This window comes from Oncorhynchus gorbuscha, linkage group LG07, assembly GCF_021184085.1.
Source record: "Oncorhynchus gorbuscha isolate QuinsamMale2020 ecotype Even-year linkage group LG07, OgorEven_v1.0, whole genome shotgun sequence".
Lineage (NCBI taxonomy): Eukaryota > Metazoa > Chordata > Actinopteri > Salmoniformes > Salmonidae > Oncorhynchus > Oncorhynchus gorbuscha.
Genome location: NC_060179.1, coordinates 74,581,041 through 74,605,818, shown reverse-complemented (window position 1 = coordinate 74,605,818; position 24,778 = coordinate 74,581,041). Strand labels below are relative to the sequence as shown.

Sequence of the window (24,778 nt, the reverse complement as noted above, 5' to 3'; positions counted from 1 at the left end):
TCATATACTGGAATAAAGACTCTGTTTTCGTTAAGTCGCTTTTGGGTCCTCATTCACCAGCATAACAGAAAAGAATAATGGTTAAATGTTGCACAGTCCAGATGTGTAAAGCTCTTAGAGACTTACCCATAAAAGACACATTTACATTTACATTTACATTTACATTTACATTTAAGTCATTTAGCAGACGCTCTTATCCAGAGCGACACACAGCTGTAATTGCTGGCAAAGGTGCTTCTACAAAGTATTGAATCAGGGGTGTGAATACTTATATAAATGAGATATTTCTGTTTCATTTTCAATAAATTAGCAAACATTTCCAAAAACATGGTTTCATTTTTTAATTATGGGGTATTGTGTTTATTTAATCCTTCTTGAATTCAGGCTGTAACACAACAAAATGTGGAATAAGTCTGCTTTATTGTTATGGAAACACAATTTCTGCCAAGACTTCCATGCTAGAATACTCAACAGCTGCCTATTGAGACAGTCATCATAAAACAAATTAAATAATTCCCTTCCCTCACAGCTGCTTGTAATAAATATGAAATAACATCCTCTATTTGGTGTTGTTGGCTTTGCCATTACTGTTATAAACCCATGCTAGAGAGGGGAAAAGTTGCCAATGAAGCTACAGACTACTGCGATACCGCCTGCCTCTTTTGTTGGCACAAGCTGATTTAAATTCTGCTTTGGGCTCTTATGTGGCTTTATAAAAGTATGAACATGGATTTGACTTAATTAAAGTTAGGAATTGTGTCAGGGATTAAGTTGTTCAGGGGATCTTATCCCACTTCCTCTCTCTATGAGTCTTTTCCCATAATGACAGGGTCAGAGACCTACCTAGCTCACTAATTGACCGTTTTGTTAGCGTACCCGGCAGACAGAATACTCCACATCGCCTCGGCACTGTCCGCCACTGACATGTAAAACCAGTCAGGGGAGACAGACGTCCAGGATGATGTCAATTCTGCAATTACATATTACCGCAATTTCAAGGTTATCATGTATCTGCGTTGTGAGAAGATGGAATGTAATTTTCCCTACATTCTCTAGACACTATTCTCATGCTGAGGTCCTATTTTTTTGGTGACAGATTATTCTCACTCAATACAAACAGTATATAATATAATACTTCTTTAGTTTGAACAAACTATTGTTGAAGTCTTTCAATGGACAAAAAACAATAAAAAATGAAACTGTGGCCTTATAAGTGAGCGTTTAAGCCCACAATAGGATTTCAAAGATGAGATACGTTCTAGCAGCATTGATTGGATACTGTCCTGCTACAGTATATTGTGTCAATATCACTTATCTATAAAGTACATGTTTGTTTACAGAGCCCTGGATTTTCACCTCGCTGACCTTAACATGTCTTACAAGACTCCATGCATAATGGGTGCTGCGGTCGGCCGCGCCCTCTTGTTAATGAAACCTGATCCTTATATTTCAACACTCATTTGGAAAACCAATTAACGCTGGTGCTATTGAACAGGCCAGGAGGAAATAAATCAAGTATTAACACATGGGCTGGAGAGTCCTGGCTCACTGTAATTAGGAGATAAAGGCCTTCAGCTCTATGCTTCATTATCAATTGACAACCTGCGCGTCCCCTGACAGTGACTGATCTGCACACGGGGCTGCCTCTGAATGCAGAGCCCTGAAATGAGTGGTGGGTTCCTTTGTCTTTCTGCTGCAATCCAGTTTTTGTGGCTGCACGGACTTGATTTTACTCCTATGCATATTCAAGCGACACACTCCGCTTTACGCATTTCTCTTTTATTGCAGCATGTGAAGGACATAAAAAGGAAGTACTTCACAAGCTGTTATTCAGAGAGTTTTGAATCAAATTAGTAATATAAAGTAACATAATAACAAAGACTAAAACACCTTCTGAACTGAGGTCCTTAGAGAGGAGCATTCTCATAACCAAATAGGGTCATAACTGGTCTCATAGAAAAATTGGAATACGCTGTATTTGAATATTTGTTAGGTTTCTTTTGTAGTTTTCCAACTCTAAGGCTGTTAGGAATCCCTTGGATTACAACTGATACCAAGGCTTTTGGGTATTCCGCTTAGTTCTAAGTCAGTATATAAAGTTATTAATCAATCTACCTGAGGTGTGTGTCTTACTTGTGTTTTATTAAACAGGGAGTTGTGCATGGAGAATCACATTTCCATAATTAGTTATCTCACAAATGGGAACTCAGCAGTGTAACCAAGCCTATTGTTAAAAAGCAATTACTCCAGATGTGCATGCCATCCTTAGGTAGCCCAAGAAAAGCTATGTTGTTCCATTTTGTCATGCATGGTGTTTCTAGAAGGCGAGCTTGATTTTTCCGTATGTAGAATAGTGAGCTTACAATGTGTGCATAAAAGAGCTACAACAAATCTGCCACCACATTTGAGAAATACACACATTAGAATCTCACGTATCTTAGAAAACCATTGAATAGATCATATTGCGCCCCAACAGATCCATAGATTATGCAATCTTTATTGCACTCCACACTGCGGTACCGGAGCCAAAAGGCTCTGGGACCAAAAGGCTCGTGAACAGCTTCTAACCCCAAGCCATAAGACTAATGAAGGTTAAGCAAATGGCTACCTGGACTATTTGCATTGACCCCCTATCTTTTTCCCTGACTCTCCTGCACTAGCTCTATGCACACTCAATGGACTCTACCCACACACACTACACTGACACACACTCACACATACTACCCACACACACACACATACACACACACACTCACACATACTACACTGACACACACACACACATACTACACACACACACACATACTACACTGACACACACTCACACATACTACACACACACACACATACTACACTGACACACACTCACACATACTACACACACTCACACATACTACACTGACACACACTCACACATACTACACACACACACACATACTACACTGACACACACTCACACATACTACACTGACACACACACACACATACTACACACACACACACATACTACACTGACACACACTCACACATACTACACACACACACATACTACACTGACACACAATCACACATACTACACACACTCACACATACTACACTGACACACAATCACACATACTACACTGACACTCACACATACTACACTGACACACACTCACACATACACTGACACTCACACATACACACTCACACATCACTACACTGACACACACTCACACATACTACACTGACACACACTCACACATACTACACACACACACACACACACACACACACACACACACACACACACACACACACACACACACACACACACACACACACACACACACACACACACACACACACACACACACACACACACACACACACACACACACACACACACACACACACACACTCTGCTGCTACTCTGTTTATTATCTATCTGGATTGCCTTGTTACTTTTAACCCTACCTACATGTACATATTACCTCAATAACCTCAACACCTCGTACCCCTGCACATTGACTCTGTACTGGTGCTCCTTGTATATACCCTCTTTATTGATATTTCATTGTTTTATCATATCCTTTTTTGTGCAAATGTTTCTTACTTTTGAACTCTGCATTGTTTGGAAATGCTTGTAAGTAAAGATTTCACGGAATTTGTCGCATTTGACAACAACTGTTTGATTTGATTTCAAGCAAAGAATCTGTGCCACTTCCACAGTGTGACCTTGTGCTATAATGTATTTATTCTGTTCTGGATAAATATATATTTTCTTCAAAGCCTCTCCAAGCCCTGCATTTAATTACATTTTGGCATCATTCTCTGTCTGTGTAGCCTCTGTTTTAAGAAATTCAATATTTTATTGTACTTTTACCCATTTTTCTCCCCAATTGGTAGTTACAGTCTTGTCCCATCGCTGAAACTCCCCTACGGACTCGGGAGAGGCAAAGGTCAAGAGCCATGCGTCCTCCGAAACACAACCCTGCCAAACCACACTGCTCGCTTAACCTCGAAGCCAGCCACACCAACATGTTGGAGGAAACACTGTCCAGCTGGCAACCGAAGTCAGCTTGCATGCGCCCTGCCCGCCACAAGGAGTTGTTAGAGCGTGATGGGACAAGGACAAACCCTCCCCTAACCCGGACAATGCTGGCCAATTGTGCGTCTGGCTATGACACAGCCTGGGATCGAACCCAGGGCTGCACTGCCTTAGACCACTGCAGTGCCTTAGACCGCTGCACTGCCTTAGACCGCTGCACTGCCTTAGACCACTGCAGTGCCTTAGACCTCTGCAGTGCCTTAGACCGCTGCAGTGCCTTAGACCGCTGCAGTGCCTTAGACCGCTGCAGTGCCTTAGACCGCTGCACTGCCTTAGACCGCTGCACTGCCTTAGACCGCTGCAGTGCCTTAGACCGCTGCAGTGCCTTAGACCACTGCAGTGCCTTAGACCGCTGCACTGCCATAGACCGCTGCAGTGCCTTAGACCGCTGCACTGCCTTAGACCGCTGCACTGCCTTAGACCGCTGCACTGCCTTAGACCGCTGCACTGTCTTAGACCGCTGCACTGCCTTAGACCGCTGCACTGCCTTAGACCGCTGCACTGCCTTAGACTGCTGCAGTGCCTTAGACCACTGCAGTGCCTTAGACCGCTGCACTGCCTTAGACCGCTGCACTGCCTTAGACCACTGCAGTGCCTTAGACCGCTGCACTGCCTTAGACCGCTGCAGTGCCTTAGACCGCTGCAGTGCCTTAGACCGCTGCACTGCCTTAGACCGCTGCAGTGCCTTAGACCGCTGCAGTGCCTTAGACCGCTGCACTGCCTTAGACCGCTGCAGTGCCTTAGACCGCTGCAGTGCCTTAGACCGCTGCAGTGCCTTAGACCGCTGCACTGCCTTAGACCGCTGCAGTGCCTTAGACCGCTGCACTGCCTTAGACCGCTGCAGTGTCTTAGACCGCTGCACTGCCTTAGACCGCTGCAGTGTCGTAGACCGCTGCACTGCCTTAGACCGCTGCACTTCCTTAGACCGCTGCAGTGCCTTAGACCGCTGCAGTGCCTTAGACCGCTGAAGTGCCTTAGACCGCTGCAGTGCCTTAGACCGCTGCAGTGCCTTAGACTGCTGCAGTGCCTTAGACCGCTGCAGTGCCTTAGACCGCTGCACTGCCTTAAACCGCTGCACTGCCTTAGACCGCTGCAGTGTCTTAGACCGCTGCACTGCCTTAGACAGCTGCACTGCCTTAGACCGCTGCAGTGCCTTAGACCGCTGCACTGCCTTAGACCGCTGCACTGCCTTAGACCGCTGCAGTGCCTTAGACCGCTGCACTGCCTTAGACCGCTGCAGTGTCTTAGACCGCTGCAGTGCCTTAGACCGCTGCAGTGCCTTAGACCGCTGCACTGCCTTAGACCGCTGCAGTGCCTTAGACCGCTGCACTGCCTTAGACCGATGCAGTGCCTTAGACCGCTGCACTGCAGCTGTCCGCTGCACTGCCTTAGACCGCTGCAGTGCCTTAGACCGCTGCACTGCCTTAGACCGCTGCACTGCCTTAGACCGCTGCAGTGCCTTAGACCGCTGCACTGCCTTAGACCGATGCAGTGCCTTAGACCGCTGCACTGCCTTAGACAGCTGCAGTGCCTTAGACCGCTGCAGTGCCTTAGACCGCTGCACTGCCTTAGACCGCTGCACTGCCTTAGACCGCTGCACTGCCTTAGACCGCTGCACTGCCTTAGACCGCTGCAGTGCCTTAGACCGCTGCACTGCCTTAGACCGCTGCACCACTCGGGAGGCCCTCAACACGTTTTCTTTCATCCTTTTTCTTTCAGGTATATTATTTGTGGTCTAAGTGACAGAGTTTTAGATTTTGTTTATCAAACACACATGAATCTATGGTGAGTGTACAAAACATTAAGAACATCTGCTCTTTCCATGACATAGACTGACCAGGTGAATCCAGGTGCAACTCAATATTAGGAAGGAGCTCTTAATGTTTTGAACACTCGGTGTATGTTATACTTGTGGTCTTGGTTTGGGTCTTGGCTAAAGATCTTGGTCAAAAGTGTTAAGCTTAGCTTAGGTCTGGATCAGACCTGGGTTCAAATACAGTTAAGTATTTCAATTAATTTCACATACATTTCAAAATAATTATTTGGATAGTTTTTGCTTTGATAAATACAAGTAATTGAACATTGGTTTAGAAAATCATTTGCAAAAGCATTGGCATGTATACTGAACAAAACTATGAACGCAAGATAATCCATCTACCTGACAGGTGTGGCATATTAAGAAGCTGATTAAACAGCATGATCATTATACAGGAGCACCTTGGGCTGGGGACAATAAAAGGCCACTCTAAAATGTGCTGTTTAGTCACACAACAATATGCCTGTAGCTTTGAGGGAGCGTGAAATTGGCATGCGGACTGCAGGAATGTCCACCAGAGCTGTCCAGAGAATTTAATTTAATTTCTCTACCACATTCAACATTGTTTTAGAGAATTTGGCAGTTCATCCAATCAGCCTCACAACCGCAGACCAAGTGTAACCATTCCAGTCCAGGACCTCCACTTACGGCTTCTTCACCTGCGGGATTGTCTGAGACCAGTCACCCAGAAAGCTGATGAAACTGAGGAGTATTTCTGTCTGTAATAAAGCTCTTTTGTGGGGAAAAACTAATTCTGTTGGCTGGGCCTGGCTCGCCAGTGGGTGGGCTTGGCTCCCCAGTGGCTGGGCCTGGCTCCCCAGTGGGTGGGCTTGGCTCGCCAGTGGCTGGGCTTGGCTCCCCAGTGGGTGGGCTTGGCTCCCCAGTGGGTAGGCTTGGCTCGCCAGTGGCTGGGCTTGGCTCCCCAGTGGGTGGGTTTGGCTCCCCAGTGGGCGGGCCTGGCTCCCCAGTGGGCGAACTTGGCTCCCCAGTGGCTGGGCCTGGCTCCCCAGTGGCTGGGCCTGGCTCCCCAGTGGGTGGGCTTGGCTCGCCAGTGGCTGGGCTTGGCTCCCCAGTGGGTGGGCTTGGCTCCCCAGTGGGTGGGCTTGGCTCGCCAGTGGCTGGGCTTGGCTCCCCAGTGGGTGGGCTTGGCTCCCCACTGGGCGGGCTTGGCTCCCAGGTCCACCCATGGCTGCACCCTTCCCAGTAATGTGAACTCCATAGATTAGGGCCTAATTCATTTTTCAATTGACTGATTTCCTGATATGAACTTTAACTAAGTAAAAAGTTTGAAATTGTTGCATGTTGCATTAATATTTTTGTTCAGTATATTTTAAAGTACTCAAATACACAGACAAGTGCATTTTCAAATACAAATATTTCAATACTCCATGAATTTGAACCCAATTTTAAAATGGACTAATATTTTTAAGACAGTGTATGAAAATACTTTCAAATACTTCAAATAGCAGTAGTTGATTTGGCCAAATGAAAAATAAATAAATACAGAAAATAAGTATTGAAAATGGTCTGGTCTGGGTCTCAAGAAGTCTGCTCTAGATCTTTTTGTGTACTGGTACTGGTGTGGTTCGTGGTGGTTCGTGGTCTGGGTCTCAAGAAGTCTGCTCTAGATCTTTTTGTGTACTGGTACTGGTGTGGTTCGTGGTGGTTCGTGGTCTGGGTCTCAAGAAGTCTGCTCTAGATCTTTTTGTGTACTGGTACTGGTGTGGTTCGTGGTGGTTCGTGGTCTGGGTCTCAAGAAGTCTGCTCTAGATCTTTTTGTGTACTGGTACTGGTGTGGTTCGTGGTGGTTCGTGGTCTGGGTCTCAAGAAGTCTGCTCTAGATCTTTTTGTGTACTGGTACTGGTGTGGTTCGTGGTGGTTCGTGGTCTGGGTCTCAAGGGGTCTATTATGAAGCCCAAATCATGGAATCCTAATCGTAACACTGACCAAAAACTTTAGTGATGCTCTGAATAGCCGGATCAATTTAGTCATTTTATGTTATTGTTTGGTTGAAAGTGGGAGTGGGTGACAGTGAAAGCAGGAAAATAACCCGGCTTCAGCTGTGCTGATCCACAGAAGAGCTGTGATTAACTACATTTCAGCAAGTGGATTTGTTTAAACAAATAGGATGTGTAAATGTTTATTCATGTTCTGTTATGGCATAAACCCGATAAATCTACAGGTTAGAAAAACAACAATTCGTATGCAGATCAATTATATAGACTGCAACTCGAGAAAAGCACTGAAACACAAAGCACAACAATGAGGGAATATTTGTGCTGTCAAAACTAGTCAGGCATAGTAAAAATGGATCCATCTACTTGCGCGTCGACTCCCGGTGTCGACTCCCATTTCTGGGTGTCAAGCTTCGATTCCGCTAGATTCAGTATTTTCAACAGAGAAAACTAGCCAGGCATGTTGATGCGCTAGCTGAGTGGAACTGACCTTCCACAGAGTTGCATTATTTCCCAAAGAACGTATAGAGCCCCGAGTTGATTACCACTGAAGGAGCTAGAAAGTTTACTAGATAGCTACAGTAGTTTCCGTGGTAACCAAACATGCTTGTTAATTTTAGCTGATTAGTCCTAGCTTGCTTTTATGAAAATCGATTTCAACAATACCAATGTTTTCAATTGGAATTTTGCTTTAAAAAGCAGCTAAATCAAAACATGTACCGTAAGAATGAACTATATACAGTATATCCATTGAATGGTACCGTGCCGATATATTGTGCGTTATAAGGAAATAACGCGTGCTCTACAATGACCTTCTAGTATTCAACAATGACATGGTATAAAGAGCAATAATAGTACCTTGAAATTCAACAACTCTCTTTCTCTCTCTGTAGCTATGCATTGCAGCTGTGAATCAATGCTATCCCTAACAGGTGCGATCATGGTCATTTTAACAGTATCAGTTTCATGAGGGAGACTGACAACTTGACAGAGGCCATCAATCATAGCTTCCTCTGGAGAAATTCCCGTCATGCCACGATGAGCGTGCTCTGTGTTTGTCCTGTATATTCAATATTCAGCACATACAGTATGTCTTCACAAAGACAAATAGAAGAAAGTAGCGACAGCAAAAAGGACAAAAAACACTGACACTTGTTGTTGATTCCTCATGACCGTGACTATAATCTGCAGTCGCACCAAGGAGAAGGAGGTAGTGTAACGCATCACAGCATCATGTATACTTCAGTCGGGAAAGAATACCTCGACCTTACAGAGGTCTGCCTACACTCTGGGAGGAACACTCGGAGAGAAAATTGAGTACTGGCGTAGAGGATAGAGCAAGGTGAGATTCATAGGGGGGGGGGGGGGCAAAATAGGAGGAAAACATTTTCAGGACAAACTCCTTCATTCTTTAATCCCCTGGTATCTGTCTCTGTGCTTCCATCGTCGCTCCCAACCCCCAATTACTGGGGAGAAAAATGTCCAGATTTTTGCCTCTCAAGAAATACACAGGCTCTCTGTCAGAACTCAATTCGGTTTTGGTAATGAGGCTGTGCTTGTGCATTTCCCCATGCAAACAGGCCAATCTGCCAATTGCCAGCGCACACAAGGGCTTTGAATAGCGGGAAAGCTCGGTGGAAATTGACTGGTAAAAATATAGCTATTTCCATGAGGTCACAACTCAGTGTTCACCTTTGAAAGTCCCGAAAGGGGAGGGATTTATTTTATATAACATTTTTTAAATGTTTTTCATCTGTAGGCCACGTACTCATTATCATTATATTTTATAAAGTACATATTTTTTTCTATTTAATCGAGAGGTAATGTGATTTTAGTTATATGAACTAAAAACAACTTGCCCACAACAAGGATGGGGTTGAATGAAGTGTGTTTAAAAAAAAAAAGTATTTCACCCATGCTCTACCTAGATTTTCCAGCACCACAATGCGTATTTCACCCATGCTCTACCAAGATTTTCCAGCACCACAATGCGTATTTCACCCATGCTCTACCAAGATTTTCCAGCACCACAATGCGTATTTCACCCATGCTCTACCAAGATTTTCCAGCACCACAATGTATATTTCACCCATGCTCTACCAAGATTTTCCAGCACCACAATGCGTATTTCACCCATGCTCTACCAAGATTTTCCAGCATCACAATGCGTATTTCACCCATGCTCTACCAAGATTTTCCAGCACCACAATGCGTATTTCACCCATGCTCTACCAAGATTTTCCAGCATCACAATGCGTATTTCACCCATGCTCTACCAAGATTTTCCAGCACCACAATGCGTATTTCACCCATGCTCAACCAATATTTTCCAGCATCACAATGCGTATTTCACCCATGCTCTACCAAGGTTTTCCAGCACCACAATGCGTATTTCACCCATGCTCTACCAAGGTTTTCCAGCTCCACAATGCGTATTTCACCCATGCTCTACCAAGGTTTTCCAGCTCCACAATGCGTATTTCACCCATGCTCTACCAAGATTTTCCAGCACACAGCTTTGACCTATGTATGTTGGTCTATTGTACTTCCAACAATGTGTAGGCAGGTTGCTTAGGACTCAAACCTTCTCAAGCAGCCTAATTCATACTCTTCATGGGGATAATGGACTTTACAGTGTCCTGCTATTAAAATAGTGTATATATCATTAGGCTGTATGTACTGTATTCTGTAGATGGAAGCCTATTGTAAATGTGTATTATACATCATCATCATCATCTTTATTGCAATAAACAATACACACATAACTTTAAGCTACATAGACATTTGACAGAGGTGATGAACTGTCCGTTGTTCAGCACAGCAATTGATAAAACAGGAGCATGTTTGAAAAACAAGTGATTCTGAGTTTATGTCAATATTACACAGGTAAGCTAATGGCTAGAGAAATAAGGAACACAGACAGGCTCTATAGACCTCTATATCTACACTGGAAGCATGGCTCCATCCTGCAAAGTGGCACAGAACACCCTATGCCCTGCGTCCACTCCGGATGCACACCACACACCCTCTCTTGTGGCCTTCAAACTTCACCTGCTTTCAAATGAGTTACAACTCGGACCACATCCTGGTACCACACTCCGGTCTCCCCTCTTCCTGCCAATGTAGCCCTATCACAAAGTGAATGCACAAGCTGCATTTTGGATACCTTCAGGAACCAGCACCTGCAGTTTCTGGGAAGGGGCCTTTGCAGGTTCCCCCACACAATGTACCCATTTATGATGGAAATTGACTCTGGAACAGACATAAGCTCCTACCACTTTTAAAAACAACTCTAAACCCCCTGCCAGTGTCACATTAGGCCCAGTATGTGTGCTGCAAGGGTGAATGGTGGAACGTAGGGCAGACACATGCCATGGAAACGTATGCTCTCCTCTCGGGTGTGCTCTCCCTCTTCCCCTCCCTCTTCTTCCTCCTCTACCTCTGCTTTGTCCTCCTCTTCCTGCTCCTCATGTTCCTCTCCCTCCTCTTCACTCTCTATGTCCACTCTCCTCTCCTTCACTCTCCTCGTACTCTCTCCTCTTCCCTCTCCTCTTCCTCTCTACCTACACGCTCCTCTCCTTATCCTCTCTCCTCTCCCTCTTCTTCACTCTCCTCTTCCTCTCTACCTCCACTCTCCTCTCGTTATCCTCTCCTCTCCTCTCTCTCTCCCCTCTCCTCACACAACATCTCTATCCCCCCAATCATCTGTAACTCCTCTTCCACCCTGCCTTTTGCTGCTGAGCTGTGACTCTTCACATCACTTCCCTCTCTTTCACTGACTTAGATAAACATAGTAACAGATGGACATCACTTCCTTCTCTTTCACTGACCTAGAGGAACATAGTAACAGATGGACATCACTTCCTTCTCTTTCACTGACCTAGAGGAACATAGTAACAGATGGACATCACTTCCTTCTCTTTCACTGACCTAGAGGAACATAGTAACAGATGGACATCACTTCCTTCTCTTTCACTGACCTAGAGGAACATAGTAACAGATGGACATTACTTCCTTCTCTTTCACTGACCTAGAGGAACATAGTAACAGATGGACATCACTTCCTTCTCTTTCACTGACCTAGAGGAACATAGTAACAGATGGACATCACTTCCTTCTCTTTCACTGACCCAGAGGAACATAGTAACAGATGGAGAGGAGCAACAAATATTATACAATTGTAGTCAGGAACATCATCTCTCTCTCCTCTCACACAGTCTCTCTCTTCCTTCCTCTATTTCTTTTTCTCAAACACAGTGTACACATACTCTCTTTCTAATCAGGGGTTTCCATAATAAATACACGACTCCCCTTCCACACGTTCTCTCTCTCTCTCTCTCTCTCTCTCTCTCTCTCTCTCTCTCTCTCTCTCTCTCTCTCTCTCTCTCTCTCTCTCTCTCTCTCTCTCTCTCTCTCTCTACTAATCAGCTCTTGTTCTTTTTTGCCTGATAGACTAACTACAGAGTTTGCCAATGTTAGCTGATTAGTTACAAAACTGGGATTGTTTCCAAATAAATTGCATGGGTAGAAACAGGACAAAACAAGCAACTTGTTAGCTGGCTATGTAAACAAATATCCAACTCATCATATGAGCTCCACTGTGCAGGCATCTACTACCCTAACACGACAGCTAACGTGTCAACTAATAGGAAAATGAGGTAATGTATAGCCTATGAATATCTGCAGCTAGCGAACATGAAAAACTATAACCTCAGTCGAGCAGTGAATTTCAAGCACAAAGACAAGGGAGGTTCGCAAAGAAGGGCACTTATGAAATTGAAAATCCCTATGAGCATGGTGAAGTTATTTATTACACTTTGGATGGTGTATCAACACACCCAGTTACTACAAAGATACAGGGGTCCTTCCTAACTCAGTTGCTGGAGATGAAGGAATCCGCACAGGGATTTCACCATGAGGCCAATGGGGATTTTAAAATAGCCATAGAGTTTAACGGCTGTGATAGGAGATAACTGAGGATGGATCAACAACATTGTATTACTCCACAACACTAACATAAATGATAGAGTGAAAAGAAGGAAGCTTGTACAGCATAAAAATATTCCAAAACATGCATTATGTTTGCAATAAGGTACTACAGTAATACTGCAAAGAAATGAACCTTTAATCCTATGTTTGGGGCATGTCCAACACAACACATCACTGGTAATATTTTCAAGCATGGTGGTGGCTGAATCATGTTATGTGTGTGTTTGTCATAGGCAAGGACTAGGGACGTTTTTTGGGTATAAAAATAAATGGAATAGAGCTAAGCACAGGCAAAATCCTTGAGCAACACTTGATTCAGTCTGCTTTCTACCAGACACTGGGAGAGGAATTCACCTTTCAGTTGGACAATCGCCTATAACACAACGCCAAATCTACACTGGAGTTGCTTACCAAGAAGACAGTGAATGTTCCTGAGTGTCCGAGTTACAGTTTTGATATAAATCTTCTTGAAAATCTATGGCAAGACCTGAAAATGGTTGTCTAGCAATGGTCAACAAACTATTTGACAGAGCTTGAAGAATTTTGAAGAGAATAACAGGCAACGCTGCACAATCCAGGTGTGGAAAGCTCTTAGAGACTTACCCAGAAAGACACACAGCTGTAGTCATTGCCAAAGGTGATTTGAATATGTATTGACTCAAGGGGTTGAATACTTTTCTCATTAATATTTGATTGTTGTTGTTGTTGACAATTTAAAATTAATTAAAAATTTAAAATCGATTTTAATTTCACTTTGTAAATGAAGAACATGTGGACAAAGTCAAGGGCTATGAATACTTTCTGAAGGTACTGTACGTATTCAACATATAACATTACAAGTGGGGAAAAGTGAGTCAGACTTACGTAGTCGTCGTATGATTCGTGTGTGATGGGTAACAGTGGGGGTCTGTACCCGATGTTCCCTGGTGTTCCCCTGGCCCTGGGAGCAGGTACTCCTCTCGTTAATGTGGCTTGTGGCAGGACACTCCTCTTACCCACTGTTCCCCTGGGTACAGCTGCCCCCCTGACTGGTGGAGGGGGTGGGGCCACACCACCCCGTGCCCTGTTTACAAAACAAAACATTGATGAGATCACAGCATGATATAACTTAGTCTGGCCATCTCGAACATTGATATTGTCCCTTGTGAGTTAAGGACATTTATATCATAGCATACTCTGAGTACTGTATGTTGAACAACATAGATAAAAAACATCACTATGGTATTGATCGCATCTCGAAAATATTATCCAATGTGGAAATGAAATGCTGCTTTCTTGATTTCAAACAACTATGTGCAAAAGTGGAATGGTTGCTGGTTTCAACACTTGTTTCTAATGTGGGCAGATATTATACAGACTGACTCAGCTGGTGGTGGTCACAAGCTTAAGTGTTGTCAAGTGGAGAAGAAGCATAACATTTTCTGCTTGGACAGATACAGTCATAATGATGTTTGAAGCAGACAGTCATCATATCACTTTTCTCCCTGACAAGCCATTCATTCGGACACTGCACTGTTATTCCAAGGACCTGGGAAACCAGTTCTACCCGCATTTGTAGAGGATCCTCATGCCCATCTGTCTCACATACCGAAGCAGCCCTGGTAGCAGGTTGGCATTTATTGGGATGACTCATGTACTGGAGGCAGCCCTGGTAGCAGGTTATACAATCAGATTTTAAACCTAACCCTAACCTTAACCCTAACATTAGCCACACTGGTAACCCTAATGCCTAACCCCAACCTTAAATTAAGCTAAAAGCTAAAAAAAAAATAATAATAATAATTTTTAAAAAAAACGATTTAGCCAATTTTTACTTTGTAGTTGGCCTATCTGGCAGAAATTGCTCAGTTCTGCCTCCAGAACGTCAACCTGCGTCCTGGCAGGGAAATGACCCTCTGACTCCCTGTGCTTATCCCAGCAAGGGAGGCTATAATGTTTAGGGGTCACAAACAGCTATTTGACTGTGCACACAACTCGCAAATGGGCCCTGGTATGTCTGAGCTGAAATTAGGGTGTTGGGAGACAGATGCTGAGGTGCTTTCTTCTTTACTGCCTAGAAGGGCCAGAGGAGCACCACAGGGAGTTCAGGGTGGACTTAAGGTCATAAAGCTGTCAACATCGGGAGAATATCCAGACATTTTAACACTAGCAAGACGGAGGAGGCAGAAGATACAGTCTTCTGGCACTGCAGATCCTTCACTAAAGCTAGCAGTCCTTTATGATCGGAAAATACAAAGACTCCAAGGAGAATCACAGCCACATTACCGATGCATATTTCTCATGGAGATTTAGAGTAATGGCTTATCGAGGAGGCATAAGGAGTGAATCAGGGGAGGGACATGGTGGTGATTCTAAATGGGCAGAATCAGAATCATATGAGAAGAGGGGCTGTGTTTAAGCTTCATTACCAGCTGAGGTAGAATAGTGCAAGTCATCACCGTACACTCAAAATCCTTGAGCGACTGTCACACTGAAGACATGGTCGGGGTAGATGTATAAAATATGAATTATGAGGTATGTCATGTCTGAGATTTGAAAAAAACATTACATTAATTATGAAAACGTTACATCATGAATAATTAACTATATGTGCTTGAAACAAATGACGAATCATTCATCAAACGGGGTATGAGTATTAAACGCAATGAAGCCAAGATATGATCGCAGTTAGAGTTCACACGGATACGAAACAAAACCACACACATGCACATGCACACACGCATGCACGCACGCACGCACGCACGCACGCACGCACGCACGCACGCACGCACGCACGCACACACACACACACACACACACACACACACACACACACACACAACACACACACACACACACACACACACACACACACACACACACACAAGCCCAATCAATGACCATTAATGAGTTGGGATGGAGACCAACAAACCAGTGGATCATAATCAACATGGCTCATCTTGGCAAATGGTAGAAATCTAAATACGTACCGTGTGTTTGTGGTGGAAGCCAGTCGTAAGCCCCGCCCACGTACAGTCCTCCCTCTGCTGGTGTCTTCTGATCCTCCGTTCAAGTAGGAGAGCTCCCTCAGCTGCTCCTGTCTGATCTCATCATTGTAGTCCTGTGGGAACAGAATACAACAAGCCTCACATTAAATAAACGAGGACATTTGTCTTAGGACCGCAACAGATGCTCGCAACTGCGGCAAAGCTCTCCTAAATAAAGAATTATCCTGATATGCACAGGAAATTCATGATTTAGTTTAACACGGAATATTAATTTAGAGGATGTTCGAGTCCAAGTAGTGTAGAGGAACGAGTCTCAGTATGCTGACAGTTGTTCGAACATAGCCGAGGGGAGAAGCAAAGCATATATCGTCAGTCTCAAAAGATAACGCCAGACTGTCCTCCATAACACATCCATACAGAAAAATGGAGTGGACGTTTAGTAACACTTTCAATGAGGCATAATCATATAGATAATGCCTTATAAGATAATGTATCTACCCCACTAGTCATTCAAGCTCCATGGCCTTGGTTACCTACATCATGTCCGGCTTCTGTTCTTCCTCCCTCAAGTGGGCCACTGGTCTATATTTATATATAATAGTAATTATTGTTGTTATTATCATATAAAAGGGCTGAATGGGTAAAAACAACTTTATTAGGCACTCAGCATCTGGGTTTCAAAACTCTGCGGGGTTTTCACCTCCCCAGTATTTTCAGAGAGTCACGTAAGGAACCAGGGAAAACAACTTACAGTTGCACTAAGACAGGGTTGGGAGGCCATATTGAAAGCGGCAATAACATTGTCCTCGTGTAAATATCGCATTGCTGTCTTGATTCGTATGTTCGTATGTGTGTATGTTTTTCCCAGCCAATCATTGAACATGACAAGGATCTGAATCACGGGCCAGATAACAGACTGGATCAAAGATATTTTATTATCTTGTCAACGTGCTTAGATGGGCCTCATTTCCTCCAACCACTTATCCTCATCTTGTTTGCAAAGAAAGCTTGGCTAAAACAAATTTGAGAGGTGGCATTGAGCACAGAATTTAACCTCTACTTGGCTTAATCTGCTGATTGATGTGGATGACACACATTTTATCTATTTAACTTACAATATCATGCATAAACAAATGTATTTTATACCACAAACATATAGCTTATATGCTCATCATATGGCATGAGATCATTAAGGTGCATTATTTTCATATCTACTGTAACTTCAAGAAAGGGTTCAAAAAGGCATTGCTCACAAGCACCCAGTTGATTCATAATATATACTGCATATATATATGCACTTAACCAGCATGGCTACCACAGCATTCTGCAGCGATACGCCATCACATCTAACACACCTCCAGGCTGTGTAAGGGCTATTTTACCAAGAAGGAAGTGTGATGGAGTACTGCATCAGATGACCTGGCCTCCACAATCCCCCGACCTCAACCCAATTGAGGTGGTTTGGGATGAGTTGGACTGCAGAGTGAAGGAAAAGCAGCCAACAAGTGCTCAGCATACGTGGGAACTCCTTCAAGACTGTTGGAAAAGCATTCCAGGTGAAGCTGGTTGAGTGAATGCCAAGAGTGTGTAAAGCTGTCATCAAGGCAAAGGGTGGCTACTTTGAAGAATCTCATATATAAAATATATTTGGATTTGTTTAATACTTATTTGGTTACTACGTGATTCCATGTGTGTTATTTCATAGTTTTGATGTCTTCACTATTAATATACAATGTGGAAAATAGTCAAAAATAAAGAAAAACCTTTGAATGAGTAGGTGTATCTAAAACTTTGGACAGGTACTGTATAACAGTGCCTACGAGAAAGTATTCAGACCCCTTGACTTTTTCCACATTTTGTTACATTACAGGCATATTCTAAAATATATATTTTTTAAGCCTTAGCAAACTACACACAATACCACATAATGACAAAGTGAAAACAGACTTTTTTTTGTGCAAATGTCTTACAAATAAAAAACAGAAATACATTATTTACTTAATTAAGTATTCAGACCCTTTGCTATGAGACTCAAAATTGAGCTCAGATGCATCGTGTTTCCATTAATCATCCTTGAGATGTTTTTACAACTTGGAGTCCACCTGTAGTCAATTCAATTGATATGACATGATTTGGAAAGGCACACAGCTGTCTATATAAAAGGTCCCACAGTTGACAGTGCATGTTCGAGCAAAGACCATCCAATCAAAGTTCATTAGTCATGTGCGTCGAGTACAACAGGTGTAGGTAGACCTTACAGGGAAGTGCTTACTTACAGGCTCTAACCAATAGTGCAAAAATGTATTAGGTGAACAATAGGTAAGTAAAGAAATAAAAACAACAGTAAAAAGACAGTGAAAAATAACAGCAGTGAGGCTATATACAGTAGCGAGGCTATAAAAGTAGTGTACAGACACAGGTTAGTCGGGCTGATTGAGGTAGTATGTGCCTTGAGGTCGACGGAACTGTCCGTAGAGCTCAGAGACAGGATTGTGTCGAGGCACAGATCTGGGGAAGGTTACCAAAACATGGAAGAAGTTTGGAACCACCAAGACTCTTCATAGAGCTGTCCGCCGGCAAAAACTGAGCAATCGGGGGACAATGGCCTTGGTCAGGGAGAGCTCTGTGTTCCTCTGTGGACATGGGAGAACATTTCAGAAGGACAACCATCTCTGCAGCACTCCACCAATCAGTACTTCATGGTAGAGTGGCCAGGCGGAAGCCACTTCTCATCAAAAGGCACATGAAAGCCTGCTAGGAGTTTGCCAAAAGCCTGGCACTATCCCTACGGTGAAGCATGGTGGTAGCAGCATCATGCTGTGGGGATGTTTTTCAGCGGCAGGGACTTGGAGACAAGTCAGGATTGAGGGAAAAATGAATGGAGCAAAGTACAGAGAGATTCTTGATGAAAACCTGCTCCAGAGCGCTCAGGACCTCAGACTGGGGTGAAGGTTCACCTTGCAACAGGACAATGACCCTAAGCACACAGCCAAGACAATGCAGGTGTGGCTTTGGGACAAGTCTCTGAATGTCCTTGAGTGGCCCAGTCAGAGCCCGGACTTGAACCCGATCGAACATCTCTGGAGAGACCTGAAAATATTTGTGCAGCAACGCTCCCCATCCAACCTGACAGAGCTTGAGAGGATCTGCAGAGAAGAATGGGAGAAACTCTCCAAATACAGGTGTGCCAAGCTTGTAGCGTTACACCCAAGACTCAAGGCTATAATTGCTGCCAAAGGTGCTTCAACAAAGTACTGAGTAAAGGGTCTGAATACTTATGTAAATTTGATATTTCAGATTATTCTACAATGTAGAAAATTGTCAAAATAAATGAGCAAACATTTCTAAAAACCTGTTTTTGCATTGTCATTATGGGTTATTGTGTGTTGATTGATGAGGGGGAAAAATGACAAAATATGGAAAAAGTCAAGGGGTCTGAACACTTTTCAAAGGCACTGTATAGAAATACATACATATATTCCAGGTTTGTATCAGTTGAGGCATAAATGTAGCATAACAGATGCCATAGACAGACTTGAATGATTAGCACTTAGGGGGCTCTGTCTCCTTCTCCCTAAAGACCCATCTACCCTGGATGTAGACTAATTTAAAAGCAGATCTTGAGTGATGTATGATGTATTTATTCATTCTGATGGTATGGAAAAAAAGCCCTGTGGTGTTGGTGGTATGGAAAGGAGCCCTGTGGTGGTGGTATGGAAAGGAGCCCTGTGGTGGTGGTGGTATGGAAAGGAGCCCTGTGGTGGTGGTGGTATGGAAAGGAGCCCTCTGGTGGTGGTGGTATGGAAAGGAGCCCTGTGGTGGTGGTGGTATGGAAAGGAGCCCTGTGGTGGTGGTGGTATGGAAAGGAGCCCTGTGGTGGTGGTATTGTAAAGGAGCCCTGTTGTGGTGGTGGATTGGAAAGGAGCCCTGTGGTGGTGGTATGGAAAGGAGCCCTGTGGTGGTGGTGGTATGGAATGGAGCCCTGTGGTGGTGGTATGGAAAGGAGCCCTGTGGTGGTGGTATGGAAAGGAGCCCTCTGGTGGTGGTGGTATGGAAAAAAAGCCCTGTGGTGGTGGTGGTATGGAAAGGAGCCCTGTGGTGGTGGTATGGAAAGGAGCCCTGTGGTGGTGGTGGTATGGAAAGGAGCCCTGTGGTGGTGGTATGGACAGGAGCCCTGTGGTGGTGGTGGTATGGAATGGAGCCCTGTGGTGGTGGTATGGAAAGGAGCCCTGTGGTGGTGGTGGTATGGAAAGGAGCCCTGTGGTGGTGGTGGTATGGAAAGGAGCCCTGTGGTGGTGGTATGGAAAAGAGCCCTGTGGTGGTGGTGGTATGGAAAGGAGCCCTGTGGTGGTGGTGGTATGGAAAGGAGCCCTGTGGTGGTGGTATGGAAAGGAGCCCTGTGGTGGTGGTGGTATGGAAAGGAGCCCTGTGGTGTTGGTGGTATGGAAAGGAGCCCTGTGGTGGTGGTATGGAAAGGAGCCCTGTGGTGGTGGTATGGAAAGGAGCCCTGTGGTGGTGGTGGTATGGAAAGGAGCCCTGTGGTGGTGGTGGTATGGAAAGGAGCCCTGTGGTGGTGGTATGGAAAGGAGCCCTGTGGTGGTGGTATGGAAAGGAGCCCTGCAAGGCTGCAAGTTCGAATCCCCGAGCTGACAAGATACAAATCTGTCGTTCTGCCCCTGAACAGGCAGTTAACCCACTGTTTCTAGGCCGTCATTGAAAATAAGAATTTGTTCTTAACTGACTTGCCTAGTAAAATAAAGGTAAAATAAAAAATAAATAAAAAATGGTATTCTATTTAGTCGGTGGGTGTAAAACAGAGCACACAGCAGAGAGACTGCACAGAATTCAGACACTTATAGACACTGAAAAAGAAATGCTAACATCGTCCCACAGACCAAGTTTGTGATGTCAATGAGATTTACTCATTCATGTCTTTCCTTTTAAACAGTGATACATAGCATGTAAAATGTTTGCATTACCTGATTGACAGTGACTTGTGTACAAACAGACGTAATCGAAATTGTGGTATTCTAGCGAGTGAATGAAGTAAATTCAAAGTCTGTTTTGCTTTGCAAAACAGCAAGCAATGTCTTGAATAGCTTCAAGTTAAATAATTGTTATGCATTTGCACCAGTTTGCCCATAGCCAACGCTTGATGGGGTTAAATTGGTTCAGGAAAGAAATATATTTGGCCATGAATAGATGTAATGGCTACCCTGATGGGATCACTATAGAGGCTGTTGGATGGTCAGGCTAATTAGCCTCTGAATGAAAACTGGTGGCAAAATGCTTTCAACTGAACCAGGAGGCAACAACTTGGAGAAAACACTGTGATTAAGCTCCGGTTGTAAGAATATTTCCAGAGAAAATAATGAAACACTGGCAGAAAAAAGAGGCTCAATTCCCCACTATAATATGACAACCAAAATACCTGATAAACAATATCATTTAAAAACATTCAGAAGATTTTTCATCCATTGTTTCACTTTTAGATAATAGTGGGGGTAATATTCCAGTATAAACGAAGGGGAATCAGACATTGCAGTGAAATACAGTATTTCAGCATTCTTACATTGGGGGTTGGTGGGTTGTGGTGTACAGCATCCTGTTAACCAGCGAGAGCGTCCCTACTGCCAGTCGCCTCCCTAACAACTCTTCTGTGGTCCATACTGTCGATGACTGAGACAGTGCAGATACACCTGCTATGCTGAACAGAAATATAAACGCAACAAGTGTTGGTCCAATTTTTCATGAGTTGAAATTAAAGATCCCAGAAATGTTCCATACACACAAAAAGCTGATTTCTTTCAATTTGTGCACAAATGTGTTTAAATCCCTGTTTGTGAGCATTTCTCCTTTGCCAAGATAATCCATCCACCTGACAGGTGTGGCATATCAAGAAGCTGATTAAACAGCATGATCTTTACACAGGTGCACCTTGTGTTGGTGACAATTAAAGGACACTAAAATGTGCAGTCTTGTCACAACACAATGCCACAGATGTCTGAAGTTTTGAGGGAGCGTGCAATTGGCATGCTGACTGCAGGAATGTCCACCAGAGCTGTTGCCAGAGAATTGAATGTCCATTTATCTACCTTAAGCCTCCTCCAACATCGGTTAGATAATTTGGCACTACGTCCAGGACCTCCACACCGGCTTATTCACCTGTGGGATCGTCTGAGACCAGCCACCCGGAGAGCTGATTGAACCGAGGAGTATTTCCATCTGTAATAAAGCCCGTTTGTGGGGGGGGGGGTCATTCTTATTGGCTGGGCCAGGCTCCCAGTGGGTGGGTTTATGCCCTCCCAAGCCCACCCATGGCTGCACCCCTAGATTAGGGCCTAATGCAGTTATTTGTATTGACTGATTTTCTTATATGTACTGTAACTCAGTAAAATTGAAATTGTTGCATTTATATTTTTGTTCAGTATATTTTAATGCTATACATTGTGCTGCATGAATCACTACTCTCCTGGTACTATGGGGCAGTATATGAATCACTACTCTCCTGGTACTAGGGGGCAGTATGTGAATCACTACTCTCCTGGTACTAGGGGGCAGTATGTGAATCACTACTCTCCTGGAACTAGGGGGCAGTATGTGAATCACTACTCTCCTGGAACTAGGGGGCAGTATGTGAATCACTACTCTCCTGGTACTAGGGGGCAGTATGTGAATCACTACTCTCCTGGAACTAGGGGGCAGTATGTGAATCACTACTCTCCTGGAACTAGGGGGCAGTATGTGAATCACTACTCTCCTGGTACTAGGGGGCAGTATGTGAATCACTACTCTCCTGGTACTAGGGGGCAGTATGTGAATCACTACTCTCCTGGTACTAGGGGGCAGTATGTGAATCACTACTCTCCTGTAACTAGGGGGCAGTATGTGAATCACTACTCTCCTGGAACTAGGGGGCAGTATGTGAATCACTATTCTCCTGGTACTAGGGGGCAGTATGTGAATCACTACTCTCCTGGAACTAGGGGGCAGTATGTGAATCACTACTCTCCTGGAACTAGGGGGCAGTATGTGAATCACTACTCTCCTGGTACTAGGGGGCAGTATGTGAATCACTACTCTCCTGGAACTAGGGGGTAGTATGTGAATCACTACTCTCCTGGAACTAGGGGGCAGTATGTGAATCACTACTCTCCTGGAACTAGGGGGCAGTATGTGAATCACTACTCTCCTGGTACTAGGGGGCAGTATGTGAATCACTACTCTCCTGGTACCAGGGGGGAGTATGTGGTCCAAGTCCCAACTCCTCACACACAGTGAATGGTCTTTCACAGATGTCGCACGCCCCTATTGGGAAAAACCCTCTGGACCAAACGACACATTGTCTGATTACCATGACATTTAGTTTTGGAAGAAGTCCATTGATTCTCACCTGCCAGATGAATACAGAGAATAACAGGATGGGTGGGCATGCCAAGGAAAATGCCAATCGTTGGATTGGCTACTTTGGTCCTCCTCCATAAATCATTTGAACAAAAAATCCTCCTCCTCCAACCAGGTTGCATTTAGGTGAGTTAATCATCAGGCTCTGGAACCTTGTATGACTAAAAGTCTTTATGTAGGAGATAAAAGACTGGGAAAAAATACAACCCCCAAATATATTTTCATTCTAACCTAGCCAAAGCTGTAATATTTCAGGGGCAATGTTCCCTCTATTTTCTTTTCGGGCACTGAGCAAATTTCAGGTCTGCTGAGAGCAAACTTGAACATGGTGAAAACTCTGTGTAACTTCCAGGGAGCATGTTTACTGTTAACACTGAGGCTGTATCCACTTGAAGTTACAGTTTTAGGCCCTGTGGCTATTTGATCATAATGTAGGCCTACCAGGGTGGCCTACCATCAAAAACAATGGAGAAAATGAATCCCATAACATTTTAACATGGGAGTAGCTGTACTATCATTCAGCCTACAGTAGCAGCCAATGTGAGGTGTTCAATGTATGACTTCTGAAAAAGACATGCAGGGCTTGACATTAACCTGTTTATCCATGAGGTGACTGAAAATGTTGTTGTGTTGTTTGGTGCAAGAAACAACTTTACAAGATAAAATGTATAATTATTCCCTTACCATTATTACAGAGAATCAGACACATTATGCTACTCTCTGTCTATTGGCTACTTAGCTTATCAAGCCTGTCTCAAAATACAACACTCCCCCCTTAAGACAAAAAAAAGGTTTTCACCTGAGTCACTTTTCAAAGATGTCTAGAAATGCACATTTGCGGTCTAAGGCATTGTATGGCAGTACTTGAGGCTTCACTACAGGGTTCGATTCCAGGCTGTGTCACAACCGACCGTGACCGTGAGTCCCATAGGGCGTTGCACAATTGGCCCAGCGTTGTCCGGGTTAGGGGAGGGTTTGACCTGAGGGGCTTTACTTGGCTCATTGTGCTCTAGCGACTCCTTGTGGCAGGCCGGGCACCTGCAGGCTGACGGCGGTTGTCAGTTGAACAGTGTTTCCTACATGCAGCTTCCGGATTAAGCGGACGGGTGTTAAAGTGCTCATTTTGGCGGGTCATGTTTCAGAGCTCGACCTTCGCCTCGCCTGAGCCCATTGGGGAGTTGCAGCAATGACACACACAATAGAATCCTACTCTGATGCGTTTTGCCTATAGCAAAATCTGTGCATTGTTTTGCATACTAAGCATTGCATAGTTAGTTTTGTTTCGCTATGTTGCACTGAAAGTGGCTAATGTTGCATTGATTTGATCACAAATCCCACTGTAAAGGGTACCATTGATAGTATTAACTAATGGGGAAAACTCTAGAAAGTTGAATGAAGTTTAATCTCGTGCTTCTCTGCCCAGGCTGATATTAATTCTGCATTGCAGCTTAGAGGGAACATTGTTCAGGGGTAGACACAAGTGTCCTTCTACTTGCGATTATAGTCGGGTGGCCATTATGAACATAATGGAGATTTG

General features: G+C 44.2%; 1 protein-coding gene across 2 annotated transcripts in view; it reads right to left on the bottom strand.

Moving 5' to 3' along the window:
* LOC124039356 (KH domain-containing, RNA-binding, signal transduction-associated protein 2-like) overlaps positions 1 to 24,778 on the bottom strand; it is a 152,512-nt gene that overhangs the window by 14,725 nt on the left and 113,009 nt on the right. For both annotated transcript variants that reach the window (XM_046355316.1, XM_046355315.1), the window contains exons 5-6: positions 15,820 to 15,950; positions 13,715 to 13,913 (exon numbers count right to left, since the gene is read on the bottom strand). In XM_046355316.1, coding sequence (XP_046211272.1) covers positions 13,715 to 13,913; positions 15,820 to 15,950 — 330 coding nt within the window. The remainder of the gene's footprint in view (positions 1 to 13,714; positions 13,914 to 15,819; positions 15,951 to 24,778) is intronic.